At 35.5% G+C, this 19630-nt stretch overlaps 1 protein-coding gene across 1 annotated transcript in view; it reads right to left on the reverse strand.

The window, feature by feature from the left end:
* TRHDE (thyrotropin releasing hormone degrading enzyme) overlaps positions 1–19630 on the reverse strand; it is a 234244-nt gene that overhangs the window by 179814 nt on the left and 34800 nt on the right. Inside the window, exon 4 of the mRNA XM_008062479.1 lies at positions 18561–18698. Within this exon, the coding sequence (XP_008060670.1) occupies positions 18561–18698 (138 nt within the window). The remainder of the gene's footprint in view (positions 1–18560; positions 18699–19630) is intronic.

The raw sequence follows: 19630 nt of genomic DNA on the forward strand, positions 1-19630 counted from the left end.
GAACACCACAGCAATATCTGCTGCCTGTGGGAACATGCTTGAGAAAAGCCTGCTGAATTCAGCTGATTCCCAGCACCTGGCACCCAGCGAACACCATCCCCTGGCATAGTGGACACACTGGAGTGAAGGATTTGATTTTTGGAAAGAGAGCATGGGGGAATCCAGAGAGAGGAATATATGCCTGGTGAGAAGCCCTCCACCGCTGCCATTTTCCAGGCAGAGATTTGCATTACTCCGCCCATACCCCCCCTACCCCAGGCTCCAACTTATTGCCTAAGCAACACACAAATAATTGCTCCAGGTACTCTCTTACCATTTAAATAGGAGAGAGACCTAGAGGCACTGGAGGGGCTGCAGACACAACCCGGAGACCCAATCTCTGTGAATGGCAGATCAACTACTCAGGGCTGGATTGTGGTCCAGAGGAAATATCCTGAGAGCACAAACTTAAGAGGGACCTGAGAGTGCTGAGTTCCAGGCACCCTACCCCCTACCCTGATCCAGCTGTGGGACAAGGGTGTGTCCAGAAAAGGAGGAGGAGGAACTCTAAAGAGATCAGTGATGAGTCTGGGTTGACACAAACCTTCTCCTCCCCAGCAATCTTCTGAACATCAGACCCACAGAGCAGGGCCATGACTGAGAGGGACAAACCAAGACAGAGCCTGGACATCAGTCACAATAGGAGAATTCCATTGCAGGCTAGGCCTGGCTGGGGAAACATGGTGAGAGTACATACCTGGGGAAGAGACTATCCTGCACATCCCCAACAGAGATCTCCCTGACCATAGGAGAGTGGGAGTGGAGGGCTACAGCCCCACCCACCTCCACTGCCCCTCCTCCTTCCCTGCCCCACTCCCTGAGAAGAGAGTGAAAAAGGTGGCTCTGCAGGAGAGATCTAATTAGAGGAACAACTACAGAGTCTGCCACAAGAGGACAGTTTTTTTGTCTTTGTTTTTTGTTTTGTTCTGTTTTGTTTTTTATGTTTTCAATTATTTTTTAATTTAAAAAATTTTCTGACTGTTTGTTATTCATACATTTTTTGAAATATTTCTCCTTTATGCATTAATGTGTATGTGAGGCTTTGATCTGCATGCCCTCCCCAATTTTTTTTTTCCTTTTCTTTCTCCATTTCTTTCGGCTTTTATTTGTCATTCTCTGTTTATGTGTGTATGTGAATGATTGAGTCTTCATCTCTTGATTTTGCTCTTAGTTTTTGCGCTTTTGTTCTTCTGGGTTTTTTCTAAATATTTATTTTCTATAATTTAAGGGGTGTGTCAGTATATGTGTGAAGTGTGAGGGTTCCACCTGAATCCCCCTTTTTTTTCTTTTCTTTCTTTTTTCTTTTTTCTTATTCTCCCCCCTTTGGTCTTTTTGTCTTTCTTCTCTATTTACTTTGTACTAGGCATGTGTGTATGTACTTAGTTTTCTTGGGGTTTTTCTTTTGTTGTGGTTTGCTTTGTCTTGCTTTATTATATTTGCAGATTGTTTTGTGGTGTGAGTTGGTTTCTGCTTTGTAGCATCATATAGAGTGGAGTGGGGAGTGGTTCTCAGGGAAAAAATACCACAATAAGTGAACATTTTAAGTCACAAGTAGCATCTGACTCCTAGCACCCCATCCCCCAATTTACTCGGTTTCAAAAACTACAAGAGACATCAAAACTTCCCATCTATCATCCTATTTCAAAACAGAACAAATCCAGAGCCCAGATCAAGGAAGAACAGAAAACTGAGCAAACATCAGAAGGGAAAGCCTCTCCCACTGAAACTGAATAACAGAACTAAAGAGCAAAAACAAGATATCTGTCACAAATGAGGAAAAGTCAAAGGAAAACCTCAGGCAATTCCAAGTCTACCAAAGACAAAACTCCTGAGAAATTAGACCTTGGTGTCCAAACAATTGAAGTCACCAACAAATGGCCCCAGATATGACAGGGATCAGGAAATGGTTGGAAAGAGTGAATAAGACTCAAGAAAGGCAAGATGCAATACTGAAAGAAATTGTAACAGAGATTCTGGTGAAGGGGTCCAGCCCCTTGCCAGGTCATGAGGTTTTTTGAAGGAAAGACGGATAGGTGAAAGATGAAAATATTATACTCGGACACCTGCTTTCTGAACAGATGACAATTTAATGTTAGTTAACACAGAGCTTTTATACCATTCGTAAAGGGACAAGACAAGAAAATTCCTTCACGTACATATGCTTTAAAAGTTACCACCATCTAGCGGTCTAGAAGCGACAAACAAACCAAGAACACTATCTACTTTTAGTTAATGAGTCTTTATCATAAAGCCAAAAATGATAGTTTTAGTTCAAAGTCCTGAATTATAGTCCTTGAAATGTCTCAAGAAAGTTTTTAAGTGCAAAGTTCTTCATGTAGCAGTAGTTTTTCCATCTGGGGCTTTTATGACCTTCAGAGCTTTGTAATCGCCTCTCTTGTCCAGGTGTCTTTGTTACTTTTCTCTTATCCTGCAGTGTTTGTTTCTAAAGAGAACTCAAAAGAAGCTTTTAGTAATGTTTCTCAGGCCCCCAAGGTTGTTTTTTGTCTTTAGCTAATCTATCATAAAAGTGTCTGATTAGTATATTATGAGTTCAGTGAAAACCCACTCTATAAATGTTAACTTAGAGTTTTAACTATTGAATTAAGTAAAAACCTTAACAATTAATCTTTATCCTAAGTCAGTGAAAACAGTGTTATAAATCAACTACATAACTCCTAGATAAGTGTTAGAACTTATAATGAATTCATAATGAACTTATTATAAACTTGTGTTTCTATAAAACCTTATGTCTAAATAGTAAACTACATAATTCTAAATCAAATAAGGAGTGAATATATTTATATCATTTTTTACTCAAGCAATATCTAGTAACTTATAACCAAGTGAAAGAAAGCATTCTTGATGTGCTTCAGAGTTTAACCCTTGCATATGTTAGAAAAGGCCAAACGGCATAGCGGGAAATGGAAAAGTAAACCATGACATTTTCAGGTTAGCTGTGAGTACTTCACATAAACATGCCATTTTCTTTTTCCACGACTGCACAGAATTCTTCAGTGGTACCAAACAGCAAAGGTGGAAGACAAAAGGGCCTCAGCTTCCTGGGCTCGCCCTGCGGCCTGGGGTCTTCAGCCCACCAGGACCCTGTCAATCAGGTGGGCCTCCAAGGCTGGCTCCCAACATTCTGGCAATAAAAACTTCATCTAGGAAATAACAAGATGGCAAGCATGGAAGGCAGAATCACTCTAGCTGAAGAAAGAATCTCAGAACTTGAAAAACAGAACATGTAATTAACCTGATCTGTAAAAATCATAGAAAAAAGACTCAGAAAGGAGGAACAAAGCCTATAAGAGATGTGTGATTATGTCAAGAGGCTGAACCCACGCCTGACTGTTATCCCAGAAAAAGAAAGGGAAAATGAGAACAACTTGGAATAAATATTACAGGAGATAATCCAAGAAAACTTTCCCCATCTCATCAGAGATGTGACTAGTCAAGCACAAAAGATACAGAGAACCCCCACAAGACATCAAATGAGAAGACCGACCCCTAGACACATAGTAATTTGCCTACACAAAGTAAGCACAAAAGAAAAAATACTAAAGGCAGCAAGAGAGAAAGGTCAGACTACCTACCAGGGAAAACCAGAATAGCAGCAGACCTATCAAGAGAAACACGATAAGCAAGAAGAGACTGGAGCCCTATATTCAAAGTCCTCAAAGATAGGCAATTTAAACCAAGAATTTCCTATCCAGCCAAGCTCAGTTTCGTCAGTGATATAGAATTAAAATCCTTCCCAGACATCCAATCCTTAAGAGATTATGTAGCTTCCAGACCAGCTCTACAGGAGATACTTAAAAAGGTATTAAGCACAGAAGTAAGAAAAAAAAAAGAAACACTACACACTTCCCAAAAAAAAGCAGAGCACAGAATCAACAGAGAATACAGCGCAACAAGATACTTGAAAACACACGCATACACTAACCCCAAAGCCAAAAGAAAACAAACAAACAAAGAAAAAACTTTATAAGAACCTCATGACAGGGATAAGCAATCACATTTCAATAATCAGCCTGAATGTGAATGGACTAAATGCACCACTGAAAAAACACAGAATGGCGAACTGGATAAGAAACCATGACCCCATTATTTGCTGCATCCAGGGATGCACATAGACTCAAAGTTAAAGGATGGAAAATGAGTTTCCAGGCAAATGGATCACAAAAAAAGACAGGAGTTGCAATCTTAATATCAGAAAAAACAACCTTTAAGCTATCAAAAGTTTTAAAAGATGCAAAAGGACACCACATAATGATAAAAAGGTTCAATCCATCAACAAGAAATATCCATCCTAAACATAAACACACCCAACACAGGAGCAACAGCATTTATAAATCAACTACTAAATAAATTTTTAAAAGATATTGACTCTAACACTATTATCTCAGGGGACTTAAATATCCTACTGATAGCCCTAGATAGATCATTGAGGCAAAAAATCAACAAGGAGATCCAGAACCTAAACTTGACACTCAACCAAATGAACTTAGTAGATACCTACAGATTATTCCACCCAACAAACACAGAATATACATACTACTCATTACCACATGGAACATACTCCAAGACCAATCACATCCTTGGCCATAAATCAAGCATAAACAAGTTCCATAAGGTTGAAATCTTGCCATGCACATTCTCAGACCGCAGTGGAATAAAAATAAATATCAAAACCAACAACATTTCCCCAAAGCCCACAAAGACATGGACACTAAACAGCTTGATGCTGAACAACGAATGGGTCAACACTGAAAGATTCCTGGAAACTAATGAAAATGAAGAAATATCTTACCAAAATCTCTGGGATGCCATAAAATCAGTACTCAGAGGGGAATTTATCTCTCTATGAGAACACTACAAGAAAATGGAAAGATCAAAAGTGGAGAGCCTAGCAAATCACCTAAGGGAGCTGGAAAGAGAAGACCACCAAAACCCCAACTTTAGCAGAATAATCCAAATCACAAAAGTAAGAACCCAAATACAGGACATGGAAGACAAAAATATTATAGAAAACATCAACAAAACAAAAAGTTGGTTCTTTGAAAGATTTAATAAGATTGATGGGACTCTAGCCAGAATGTCCAAGAAAAAGCCCAAATAAACACAATCTGAAATACAAAAGATCAAATCACAACTGACCCCAAAGAAATACAAAGTATTATCAGAGATTACTATGCACACCTATATGGAAACAAACTTGATAACCTAGATAACCTAGATGAGGACTTTCTGACATCATGCAACCTCCCCAGGTTAAAACAAGAAGACATTGAGACACTAAATAAACCAATAAAACCCAGGAAATTGACTCTGTCATAAGAAAACTACATACCAAAAAAAGTTCTGAACCGGATGACTTTCCAGCAGAATTCTACAGCTTTACAATGAGAACTACAAAACATTGCTCAAAGAAATCCAAGAAGACACAAACAAATGGAAAAATATTCCATGCTCATGGATAGGAAGAATCAACATTGTTAAGATGTCCATCCTACCGAAGGCAGTCTACAGATTCAATGCAATACCCATTAAGTTACCAACATCATTCTTCTCAGACCTGGAAATGACAATACAGAAATTCATATGGAAACATAAATGACCACAAATAGCCAAAACAATTCTTAGCAAAAGAAACAAAGCAGGAGGTATCATATTTCTAGACTTCAAACGTTACTATAAGGCTACAGTAATCAAAACAGCCTGGTATTGGTACAAGAACAGGCACAAAGAACAATGGAACAGGATAGAGATTCTGGAAGCAAAGCCTCAATTCCTCAACCAATTCATTTTGACAAAGCCTCCAACGACAACCACTGGGGAGAGGAGAACCTATTCAGTAAATGGTGCTGGGAAAACTGACTGATCACAAGCAGAAGATTGAAACAGGACCCCTACCTATCACCATACACAAAAATTAACTCTAAATGGATCAAAAACCTTAACATAAAACCTCAAACTATAAGAATCTTAGAAAGCACAGGAGACACCCTTATGGAAACTGGAACTGGGAACCAATTCCTATTCAGAACCCTAAAGGCAATACCTTAAGAAATAAAATAGACAAGTGGGACCTCATCAAATTAACGAGCTTCTGCAAAGCAAAAGAAACCATCAAGAGAGCAAGGAGACAGCCCACAGAATGGTAAAAAATATTTGCCAACTGTATATCTGACAAAGGCCTGACATCTGGAATCACAAGTAACTGAAACACACCAAAAGGAAAAAAAAAATAGCCCTTTTAAAAAGTGGACAAAAGACATGAATAGATATTTCTCAGAAGATGTACGGGCAGCCAACAGTACATGAAAAAGTGCTCAGCCTTACTCATCATCAGAGAAATGCTAATCAAAACCACATTGAGATACCACCTAACACCTGTAAAAATGGTCATCATTAATAAAACAAACAACAACAAATGCTGGTGAGGATGTGGAGAAAAAAGAACGCTTCTACACTGCTGGTGGAAATGCAGACTAGTACAACCTCTTTGGAAGACAGTGTGGTGATTTCTGAAAGAACTAGAAGTTGACCTGCCGTATGACCCAGCAATTCCCCTATTGGGAATATTCCCAGAGGAACTCAAATCATTCTACAAAAAAGATACCTGCACAGGTATATTTTTTACAGCTCTATTCACAGTAGCAAAAACATGGAACCAACCATGTTGTCCATGGAAGCTAGACTGGATTAAAAAAAGTGGTACATATACACAATGGAATATTATGCAGCCATAAAGAAGGACAAATATATGGACTTGCAAAAACTTGGATGGATTTGGAGTCGATCATACTCAGTGATTTATCACAGAAACAAAGAACTGAGTTCCATATGTTCTCACTCATAAGATGACCTTGAACAATTATAATGCTATAAAAAAGCAACTGGCAGTAGTGGAAAACTGTCGGGGGGTGGGGTGGGACTGGCAGTTCAGGGAAACTGCTAGGGAAGGGAGGGCATACCTTATCAACAAAGGTACCTGCATGGTTGGTGTTTATATACCTAACTCTTAATTGTATCCCACATCTTTATAATAAATAAATAAATTTTTTTAAAAAATCATTCATCAGTTGCTAACACACAACCCATTCACTATTATCCTATAGGAAAATTCAGTTCAGATCAACCTATTCTAATGTAGCCTACTGTTATAAGTATACAAACTACTTACATTGTTAACATCTTCATTCTTAATTTACTCTAAACATTCATTCTGCTAAAGGGAAGGTTTATCCCTGTTCCTCTTTTCGTTCCTTTATACTTCTCATTTACCAAAATGTTAACCCTTAATTCCAGTTGTCTTCTTTGTTTATCCTAAAATCTTCATTTATTCCTAACTACTATAGAATTCTGTCATTCTGGAAAAATCTATTCAAGCATAACAGTGCTCCATTTCTCACTATGCATTAGAGACTATGCATTGGCTAATTTCTCCTTATTTTTAGTTTTTATCTTCAATTGTTGTTTCTTTAAACATTCTGTATAAAATGAACTTCCCAGCCTCCTGACTAAATGACCTTTAGTGTTAACTGAAGCCCCATTCCTCTTTGAGATGCATTGTAGCTGCCTTTAAACTAATGGCATTTGAGTCACATATAGTTGTACTGTGATCATTTTACAGAAATAGGAGTATTACTTTATACTAATTTAAGTGTTAACTTTTTATTCTTAATAATGAAGTCTATCATGAAGAAACCATTGCAAACGTCATAGGAACTTAGCTTTTGACATAAGCAAATGACTAAGAACAACTATAGCTGTGAAAGTATCTCAGAAAGCTGTAGAAGCAGAACTTCTCCTCAGTCAAGTTCTGCAAGTTAAGAGTTACAGAGTTCTGGTCCTTATGCTTCTCATAATGTGTGATCACTGCTCTGGCACTCACAAAGGCAGCATAAAAAGGAGCAATAGGATACAGCCAATACCAACATTTCACCTTCTTAAGCATTTCAACAAAGAAAAAAAGACAGAAACTGTGTGCAATAGAGGAATTCAAAAGTAGCTATCTAAACCATTAGTTATCAACAATACAATGTGACACAAAGAGGGACAAGATAAGATAACAGGAATCCTTTCAATAGAGTTCATTTATTCCTTACACTATTGAGTAACCTGCTACCTATTTTCACTAAATACATATTTTGTCTTTCATTTTCATCAAGTAAATGCCAAATCAGAGATGGACACCTAATAAGAGATGTACAAGTGTCTAGAAAGAAAGAAAACAAGCTACTTTAAGTATGAAGGTTTGCATAGAAAAAAATAAAAAAGAAAGAAACCATTAAACGGTGATTAATCAGTCAAACATATGTGCAAAAAAAACTTGTCTCCATCAGCAAAATGCACAAATTAATAATTTACTTGTAAGTGGTAAAGGCATTTATCACAGAAATATCAATAAAATTATCTCCTCCCACCATGTGCATTTTTTTACAAGGGCAAAAAAGCATTTTCTTTACATGATGTCTTAAAATTGCTGCTGGTCAAGTATAATGTTGATTCAAATCCAAAGGCAAAGTCACCAGTAACAAAGAGAAAGAGTCACTAAAGATATATTTCGTCCAGAAATTCTTTTGATGATTTTTTAACAGATATCAGCAGATCATCAGCAATGATACATTATCTTTAAATTTTCCAGTTTTATCTAGAAACAAGTAGTTTGTTTCTTTTTGCCATTCATACTTCTGTATGTATAACAATGGAATAAACTGAATGACAAAAGCACAAATATGTGAATGTAAAATTAATTTCTAATAAAATAAAAATCTCATATTACATTATCTGACTATCATGCAAAATGAAGTCAAGATCCATGAAGAATTTTTTTAGTAGTTCTCCAATTTAGTTTGCTAATTTAGGAGCAGATTTTCCATTTTATTTTTAAAGAATATCAAAGAATGAATATTTTACAGTCTTGAGTAGTTTATATTAAAATGTTTAACTGCCTTTTATGTCAAGAAGTTCTTTCTTATATTAACTGAAATTTCTTCCTGTAATTTAAGGTCATCTATCTTACTCTGACCTTGATGTTGACAGAAAAGTGGTGAGCAACCTTCCTATAATGACCATTTATATTAGAGCCAATTATTAAGTCACCTCTTAGCCCTCTATTCTCCAGGGTATACATATGTAAGTTCTTTAGCCTTTTCTGACAAACTTTATCTCTAAATGTTTCAAATCAATTTCTCTCCCTCTCTCCTTTTCTCGGGCTCTCTCCTTCACCTATTTTTTTCTGTTTCTTAAGCTTGTTCATATGTTCTGTTTAAGATGATCATAACTAGTGCTTATTACTTCCCAAATTTTAAAACCCTTATCTCACATTTGCATGCCACTACATTACTTATCTTAAAATATTGCATCTTTTCTTCATTTGTGGAAAACCATCTATTTTGCTATATGGCAAAGACTATCCTGGAAGAGTGGAAAGAGCATGAGTTAGAAACAAGATGTGAATTTCAGCTCTGACAGCTATGAATCTGAGAACATCATTAAATCCTCTGGACCTCCATTTATCCTTAGGTGAATTGAATATAATAACGTACACCCTATAATTTATAGGGATATGAGATTACATGAGATAATAATGGATGTTAGTGATAAAATAGACCCTCAAACAACAATTTATACTACTATTGCCTATTATTGGCATCATATAACTGACTAAAGGCATATTGTCCGTTTTACAGAAATGATCACAAGTGCTATAGTTAATCAATATATATAAAATGCCAGATACTGTGAAGTATGTACAAATGTGCCAAAGAGAAAAAAAAATCATGATTGATTATGTTTGTTAGTATGTGCATAGTTGGCTGTGAGTATTAAAGGCGAAGAGGGACCTGTTTAGAAGAAGAGAAACTGGAAAGACTGGCAAAAACAGATCAGTTGTGCAGGAGAAGAGCTGAGATCACAGAAGGGGATCCCAGGAGGTCTAGGGCTGAAGGGTCAGGCCACATGTGATGGAACTCATTAGAAAGTAGAATGACTGGGAAATACAATCTTTCTTTCCCCCCTTGAATTCAAATGGAATTACATCTGAAACTCCTTAATCCTTTCTCAAGTGCCAACACTTTTTTCTAGTTTCTATAGACAGACGAACTTCTATAGACTATTGGGTTGCATTATTGAAGGAAGACTATTATATTTTATTTTCTACAGAAATAAGGCATCTTTCATGTAGAGTTAATGTGTGTTCTCTCCATGCACGTAGAGTTAATATGTGTTCTCTCCATGTATGTTAATATGTGTTCTCCCCATGGCCTGGCTGACATGATGCTGTCCCTGATATCACAAAGGATGGCAGATGCAAATGAATGATTGGCCTTTTTAAATACATTTTTAAAAAAGGGTGATAGTAGTTGTACACATTGACCTCTTTTAGCTGTACAAGTATTTTCAAACTTTAGGTGTGGAATATATTGGCAGAGCATTGCAGGTTGAATTTCTACCACCACCCATTTAAAAAATTTCTGTTCACCGTTACCCATTGCAGAATTTTTCACTTTCCAATTCTTTCTTTTTACTCTATGTAATTTTGTCTGGTGTTCAAAATATACCAACCATGATATAAGAATTGGTGAAAAGTGTTCTTGCTTTTAAAGGATCCTCTTTAAAACTGCTGAAGTCATTTTGAACACTGTTCCTCTCTTCCGTGCTTGCAGCAACCCTCTCCACCTTGGCATCATATGTAAATTTAATGAGCATTCACTCACTTTCATCATCCAGGTCATTGGGTCATTGATTCTTATTTTCTTTGTGCTTTTAGAGCAAAGAGGCTGTCTCAATCTATCTTTTCCAGTCCTTTCTGTCTATGGACACAATTTCCCTGCTTCCATTGCACACTTAAGATAAAAGCATCCTCATTTGCAATCTGTTATTAAAACGGAAATCTTGTTATTTCCTCAGATCTAACATTTTTTTAAAAAGAGAGTAGTTTTTACTTTTTTCCTTTTCCCATTTTAAAAATATGCATGCAGGCCGGGCTCGGGGGCTCAGCCTGTAATCCCGCGCCTTTGGGAGGCTGAGGTGAGTGGATTGCCTGAGCCCGCAGGTTCGAGATCCACCTGGGCAGCGAGACCTCATCTCTACAATAAACCAAAAAATCAGCCGGGCATGGTAGCGCATGCCTGTAATTCCAGCTACTTGGAAGGCTGAGGCGCAAGGATCGCCGGAGCCCAGCAGGTCGAGGCTGCGGTGGCCGGGAGCAGCCACTGCATTCCAGTTTGGGTGACAGAGTGAGACTCCAACTCAAAAAATAAAAATTAAAATTAAAAAATTAAAAAAACAAAAATATGCATGCAATTTTAGGAGTTTTTTTTTGTTTTCTTTTAATACTGGCCTTGGGACTGTCCATATTGAACTTTACTCAATATTTTTTCAGTCATTCAGTTTTTAAATTCAAACTCACAAAAATTTGTAGCTGATCTAACCATTATTTCTGTGTACTCTTCTGTATCCCTGAAATATGTTTCTCAATAAAAAGTTATTTAAAGTGTAAAGAAATTGCTATTCAGGAAGATAAAAAAACAGAAGAGGAATAATTAGGATAATTATTAAGGGAATAATTACAAGAATGATAAGCTAGTGAGCACTATGTAATGAGGGGTTGACTGTTGGCAGAGGTTAAAATCGACTAGTTACAAAGATCTTCAGGGAACAGAGCACAGAAGAGCAATGATAGAAAGATTTTATTAAGTGTTACATACAAAACATTACAAAAAATTCTATATTCTACAACAATCTTATCTGAATTGTCCAGATCTATCAATATCAACTCCGTCTCTACTCCCATCTACAGGAGTATTCCTTCTAGAATGTAATTTTAATTATGTTACTCCTCTACTTTAAACACTCCTTGGTTCTTCTTGACCTACTGGATAAAATACAAACTTCTCAGTATGACAGAAAATGCTATCCAAGTTCTTACTCAGCTTATCCCCGTAGCCTCTCTACTATCCAAAACCCTCTCTCTTCTATGACCATGTTGAACTCGTTGATGTGTTGCTTAATCTCCATGGTGTTCCTTTTCTGAGTCTCTACGGAATAGTTTTCTTGCCTTTTTGTATCTCCCCTCCACTGCCACCCCCATTCCATGACTGTATCTTATACATCTTTATGTTATAATTTCTGAGAATCTAGGGCGACTTCCATTACTTTTTTAGTGATGATTTTCTTTTGGAAATTGCCACACTACTTCAAGTGATCCCAGAGGGCCTACCATTGTGTAACCTATGTCTCTCATCACAGAGGATGAGCTCATAACCCATGCTGGCAGGTCAGATATTCCATCCAAAATTACATAGAGATTAGCCAGTGGTAATCTATTACCTTATCAGAACAAATCATAGGGAAACAAATATGGAGTTCATTGAGAAGGAGTCAATTTACCCTTTCTCTGAACTCATTAGGATCACAAGATTGAGGATCCTGTTAGATGATTCTTATAACTCTAAAAATCATCTAGAAATTAAGTCAAATAGAGTCAGAGAGAGCTAAGAAACTAAAGAAAGGTAGATTTCTGATGATATTGTTAAAATATCTGATACAACTATTCCTAAAGTCAATACATCTCAGACTTATCAGCTGTTTAGTCAATGAGATTTATGGTTTCAGTTAGGTTTCTATATTTAAAATGGAAATATTGTCAGTTAATACTCATATGTCACCATACTGCTTTATTTATATGCTATCTCTCCTTTGTGTCTTATTGTTTGTTCTCAGCACACAGCACATAGGACATGAGTAGGTACTTACCAAATAATTTTAGAATAAATGCTCTAACTAGACTTGTTGACCAAATATGGTAATAATCAAGAATGTTTACTTGGGAATCTGATTTCCTGAAAAGCATATTCTTGAACTGACCATACCTCAATATGCTTATCCTTAAAATGAGGATTAGGATAATAATAACCTCTTAAGATGAATATAAGAATTAAATTCAATAATAGGCCAGGTACAGTGGCTCATACCTACAATCCCAGCATATTGGGAGGTCGAGGTGAGAGGATAGCTTGAGTCCAGGAGTTTGAGACCAGCCTGGGGAACATAGTGAGACCTCATCTCTACAAAAAATACAAAATTGGCCAAGTGTGGTGGTGTGCACGTGTAGTCTCAGAAACTCATGATTGCCTAAACCCAGGAGATTGAGACTTCAGTGAGTCATGATTATACCACTGCACTCCAACATGTGTGACAGAGTGAGATCTTGCCTTAAAATATTTTTTTTCACTTATATATAAGTGAAAATAATTTAGCACAATGCCTACCACAAAGTATTATAAGTGAAAAAAATGTAGCATAATGCCTTACACAGAGTAAGTATTCAACAAATATTAACAGTTAATTTATATAAACATCTACATTGTCATCCATTCCAGAATAGCGTGGCTTACCCTACAAAACCCTATAGCGTTTATTTTGTTCCACCTGCAAAGTACTTGGTTATTGCCTGTTACCTACCTACTACTAGCTTTCCTGTAGGAAAGTGAAGTCAAATTGGAGAACACGACAAAGATACTGAGTATACATGAATGAAGGCCTGATGCTGATATTATCAAAGTGAAGTCTCTGAAATTACAGCCTAAATGTTCTGATCTTCATTCTTCCACATCCACATTTGAAGATTATTTTTCAGATATGCCAGCAGGCAAGTGGACCACTATTTTCTCTGCAGTTTTAGATGTTTGACTTGATAATATGTGGATGAATCTAAACAATGAAGGCTCATCAGGAAATCATGATAAACAAGTAGACAGAAAATCAATAAGGATACAGAAGACTTGAAAAACTCTATGAACAAAGTTGACCTCATTGGCATTTATAGAACACTGCACCCAACACTAGTAAAACACACATTATTTGAGTCACATACAGAATATTTACTAACAGATATCCATCATAATGCCATAAAATAAGACTTTATAAATAAAGAAAATTCAAGTCATACAGAGTATATTCACTGACCACAATAAAATTAAATAAGAAATTAATAACAAAATATTTTCTGGAAAATCTTCAACTATTTGGAAACTAAAGAATTTACTCTGACTAAGATATGGAGGCAATTAACAAATTAAATGGAAAATTAGAAAGTATCTTAAGGTAAATGAGAATAAAATCTTAATATATCAAAATTTATGGGATTCCCTAGACAGTCCACTTAAGAAATTTATAAATATATGTCTGAAATAAAAATAGAAGAAAGCTCTAAGTTAATAATCTCAGTTTAGCTGGGCTCGGTAGCTCAGCCTGTAATCCCGTACCTTGGGAGGCTAAGGTGAGTGGATTGCCTGAGCCCGCGGGTTCGAGACCCATCTGGGCAACTTGGCAAGACCTCATCTCTACAATAAATAAAAAAATTAGCCGAGTGTGGTAGCGTGCACCTGTAGTTCCAGTTACTTGGAAGGCTGAGGCTGAAGGATCACTGGAGCCCAGCAGGTCAAGGCTGCGGTGGCTGGGAGCGACCACTGCACTCCAGTTTGGGCGACAGAGTGAGTCTCCAACTCAAAAAAAAAAAAAAAATCTCAGCTTATAACTTACAAAATTAGAAAAAAGAAGAGAATTTAAACTCACAGTATGTAGAAGTAATAAATAATGATTAGATACCAAAATTTATAAAACAGAAAATTAAAGAAAATCAATACATCAAAAGATGTTTCTTTGAGATCAATAAAATGTATAAACTTCTAGCTAGACAAATTGGGGGGAAAGTGGTAAACATAAATTGCTAATATGTAGAATGAAAGAGATTATATCATTAAAGATGCTACAGTTATTAAAGGGATTAGAAGGGAATATGTAATGCACAACTTTATGTCAATAAATTAAACATCATAGATGAAATGGCCTAAGTCCTTGAGAAACTACGAAATGCATGTAAAAAGAAATATATTGTCTGAATAATCCATCACATCAAATAATGAAATTAAATTATTAGTTAAAAACCTCCCTTTGAATGAAATTCCAGGTCTATAGTTGTATGTTAGTAAATTCTAACAAACATTCAAGAGAGAAGCAATATAAAGTTTACACAAATTCTCCCAGAAAATTGAAAAAGAGATAATAGTTTTTAGACTGAAGTATTTCTTCTAAAATTAGGAACAAGACAAGAATGTTTGTTCTCGCCACTTCTATTTAACATTGAACCAGATATATATACAAATATGAATCATATTTTATATAAAACAATAAAAAATCATCAATGGACATTTAAAAATAATACTATTTACAATAGCCTAAAAATGGGAAATGCCCAAAGATGAATCTCAAAAAGATATGAAAGATCTATTCACTAAAAACTGTATTACTGAGACAAAATAAAAAGAACCTAAAGAAATAGAAAGGTTTACTATACTCAGAGGTCAATCAATATTGCTAAGATGTCAATTTTCTTAAATTGTTTTATAAAAACAACAAAATCATGCAATTCCAACAATAGAAATTTACGACTCATTCTTAATATTATATAGACATGCAGAGACCAAAAAAAATATTTTTTAAAAAAAGGACAAAGTTGGAGGACTAACATGATCTTATTTCACAACTTATTATAAAGCTATAGTAATCATGAATGTATTATACTGGAGCCAAGAGAGACACATATGCCAATAGAATGGAACAAATAGTCCAGAAATAGACCCACACATATATAGTTAACTGATGTTCAACAAATATGCAAAAAAATTAAGTGTAGAAAATAAATATAGGCTTTTTGAGAAATGGCTCTTAAACACTTATGTAGAAAGAAAGAAACAGAAAGGGGGAGAGAGAGAGAGAGAGAGAGAGAGAGAGAGAGAGAGAAAGGAGGAAGAAAGAAGGGAAGGAGGGGAGGGAGGAAAGGAAGAAAGGAAAGAAAAAATAGAAAAAGAAAAAATTGTTTCAAACCTCATACCAATACAAAAATTAAATCAAATTTTATCATAAGTCTAAATATAAACTTCAAACAATAAAACTTCTAGAGAAAAGAAAAAACCTTCATGACCTAATTTACACAAAGATTTCTTAGTTATGACACCAATTGCACTATCAATTAAATAAAAATATGATAAATTATACTTTACTAAAATCAAAACCTTTGCGTTTAAAAATGCATTGTTGGCTGGGCTCGGTGGCTCAGCCGGTAATCCTAGCGCTTTGGGAGGCCGAGGTGAGCGGATTGCCTGAGCCCGCAGGTTCAAGACCCGCCTGGGCAGCGAGACCTCATCTCTACAATAAATCAGAACATCAGCCTGGCAGTAGTGTGCGCCTGTAATTCTGGCTACTCGAAAGGCTGAGGTGGAAGGATCGCCAGAGCCCAGCAGGTGGAGGCTGCGGTGGCCGGGAGCAACCACTGCACTCCTGTCTGTGCGACAGAGTGAGACTCCAACTCAAAAAAACAAAAACAAAAAAAATGCATTGTTATAAAAATAAAAAGCAGGCAAAAAATTGGGGGGAAAATTGCAAATCATATGTCTGATAAAGAATCTGTATTCAGAATATAGGAAAAATCCTCAGAACTTAATAATAAGAAAACAAACAATACATTTTTTTAATGGCAAAAGATTTTAATTAACCCTTCACTAAGGAAAATAGGTGAGGAGAAATGCACAAACAAAAAAACTGTCAATATCATTAGTCATTGGAGAATGCAATTTAAATCACGAGATATCATCAGGACATCTAAAATTAAAAGATATGATTAAATCTAGTTGATGTAGGTAAAGATGTGGAGAAGTTAGAACTCTGATATACTGTTGGTGGGAATATACAATGATGCAATCGTAAATCTACCTTGGAAAACAGTTCATCAGTATCCCAAAATATTAAACTACCTAACATAAAATATGGATATCCCACTCCTGGGTATTAACCCATGAGAAATAAAAGCAATATGCATATGTTCATTTGTATAGTGATGTCTACAGCACCAATATTTGTTATAGCCAAACTGGAAACAACCCAAAGTCTAGGAAAATGAACAAATTGTTTTATATTCATATGTTCAACAACATGCATATATCTCAAAATAATTATTTATAATCTTAATATTTCCTGATTTAGTCAGAGTAAAACTGGTATTAAAAATAGTCTTTCAGAATTGGAGGTAGGGGAACAATAAATATAAGTATGCATCTAAACTCATTTCAAGATGTCTTAATGAATTGTTTTCTGTATTACATTTTAAAAATCATTGCAATTAAATAAACTAAATGCAATCTAACAAAATCTAGCCAAAAAATTTATATGTAAAATTTTATAGATATAAAACATGCCAGGGCTCTACAGTTCCACTTATTTTTATAAAATATCACAAAGCACCTTTTTGAACCAATGCAATAATCAATGGCTTTAAAAGACATTTTCTATTACCAACACCATTGCATCCTTACATATCACAGCATAGCATACAGTACTGACTAATAATACTTAGAATAGTCATTACCTGAGTGCAAAACCAAATTTCCAAATTACCACACCAAAGACTTATAATAAATTATTGTTTGATATTTAGTTACTAAATACACACATACTTTTATGAAAAACAATATTAGTGATTTTTTAACAATTTAAAACATTACAAAATCAATAAAAATTACACAGAAATTCCAACAAATGCAATCCAATCTACACTAAAGTCTTTCCCCTGGACTTTAACTCTATTTTAACTATAATTACGTGGTTAATAACTATTAAACACCGAGATGCAAATCATCACATTAAAACTAGAACAACTATGGGATAGGGTTTAGGTTTCAGAAATTACCTATGGACACAAGTGAGACCCAAGTTTCACCATTACAAAATATGTCTATGTAACAAACATGTATGAGTACCCCCATATCTAAAATAAAAATAGAAAAACAATACAAAACAAAAACTACTCTAAATATAACCACCAAAGGATGTAGACATAAGAAAAAAAAAATCCTAATTCAAGTAACAATGGAAAAAAAACATATTTTACCTCTTTTTACATCTAGTTATTGGTCCAAAATTCTTTTCTGGCTGCTCAAAGTCCAGTCTTTAACTTTCTGTTTATTACGCTTTTTATCCAAAAAATATGCTTAATTTTTGAAATCGCCCTTAAATCATATTTATAAAATGCATGAATCATGTCACTGCTCATATTCATTTGCATCAGCTAATCAAAATAAATAATTATTTAAAGGACTTTGGTGAACAATAATTTTTCACTATATAGGTCAGCTCTCTTATTAATAATAATAAAAACTGACATTTACATAACACCATTTGTACAGCAATTTCATATCAAGTCTCCAAACATTTATTCATTAATACTTCCAATATTTCTATGCATTATTTAGCAAATAGTCATCTCCATTTTACTGACTTACAAAGCAAAGCCCTGGCTCATAAAATAACATGAACTTGTGAACTGTTATGTTCTCTAACTCACAGTCCATTTCTTTCTGCCAGGAAGAAGAGAAAAATAAACATCTAGCATGAAATTGATTAGCGATCTTAATAGTGAAATATTTAATTGGCACTTGGGTCTTATCTATTCCCACCTTTTTATATGCAATCCAGTCAAACACCCTGTCAATATCTGTTGCCTGTAGCACTTCCTGTGATACCGGATGGGAACTGGCCAGACCGTCAAGTAGCATCACTTCATGCAGAACATCTGTCAGAAACCTCTGTTTTTCCTGCAATACAGTAGACGAGGCAGTGTCATAAGTGATTACTGGTTATGACAAATGTGTATGACAACATTAACAGAATGGTGTCACTTAATTGATGACACTAAGTCTTACATGGTATGACTCAACTCTAAAATGAACTCAGTAAACAAAATGCCCCTTAAGTTACTCTAAAATAAAGGTGGTTCATTTGAGCATAATGTAAAACAAAATCAGTGAATTACACTGGACCCCAAATGGCTAAAAAACAATGGACTCTGTGCTTTAACAGTGGTTAAAGTCAATTTGGACAGTGGGTGCAAAGTGAAAATGACAAGGTGCATGCTTGCTTGTGCATTCTATAGGGTTGAGACTACAATTCCAGTAACCAAATCACTTTTTTAGGTAAATTAAATATAAGAATACTAACTTTTAATTAGTCATACCATTTATTTCTAGTATCATTTGAACACCTTGTCCTTTCTCTCCCTGCCCACATTCCTTCCTTCCCCCTTCTCTCTCTCTCTATCTCTCTTACACACACACACAAACACACACACACATACACACATACACACACACACACACACACATACACACACACTATTTTCTTACAAATTTTCAGGATACCAAAAAAACAACAATAAAAGGCACTATTCACATCAAGTTGTATTATCGGTGGATGCATTTGTGAATTCAGAATCATGAACATAAAGTAGATATCAATAGGTATGCAGAATCCATTACCATGAAGTAATGAAGACAAAATCATAAGACTTCCATTCTCTGCATGTTGAGACATTAGCATTTGGTCTACTAAAAGTTGATTTGTTATGTTAGTAATAAACTGTAAAGAAAAAGTATCTCTCTGTTGTTTTGGTTTTAAGAGAGTCTGCTTTAAAGAAACAGCTAGGATTTCCTTAATAAAAAGTCTGGCAGCTACTAGTCCTGGCCTCCTG

This window comes from Carlito syrichta, unplaced genomic scaffold, assembly GCF_000164805.1.
Source record: "Carlito syrichta isolate Samal-C Ts95f unplaced genomic scaffold, Tarsius_syrichta-2.0.1 Scaffold305719, whole genome shotgun sequence".
Taxonomy (NCBI): Eukaryota; Metazoa; Chordata; class Mammalia; order Primates; family Tarsiidae; genus Carlito; species Carlito syrichta.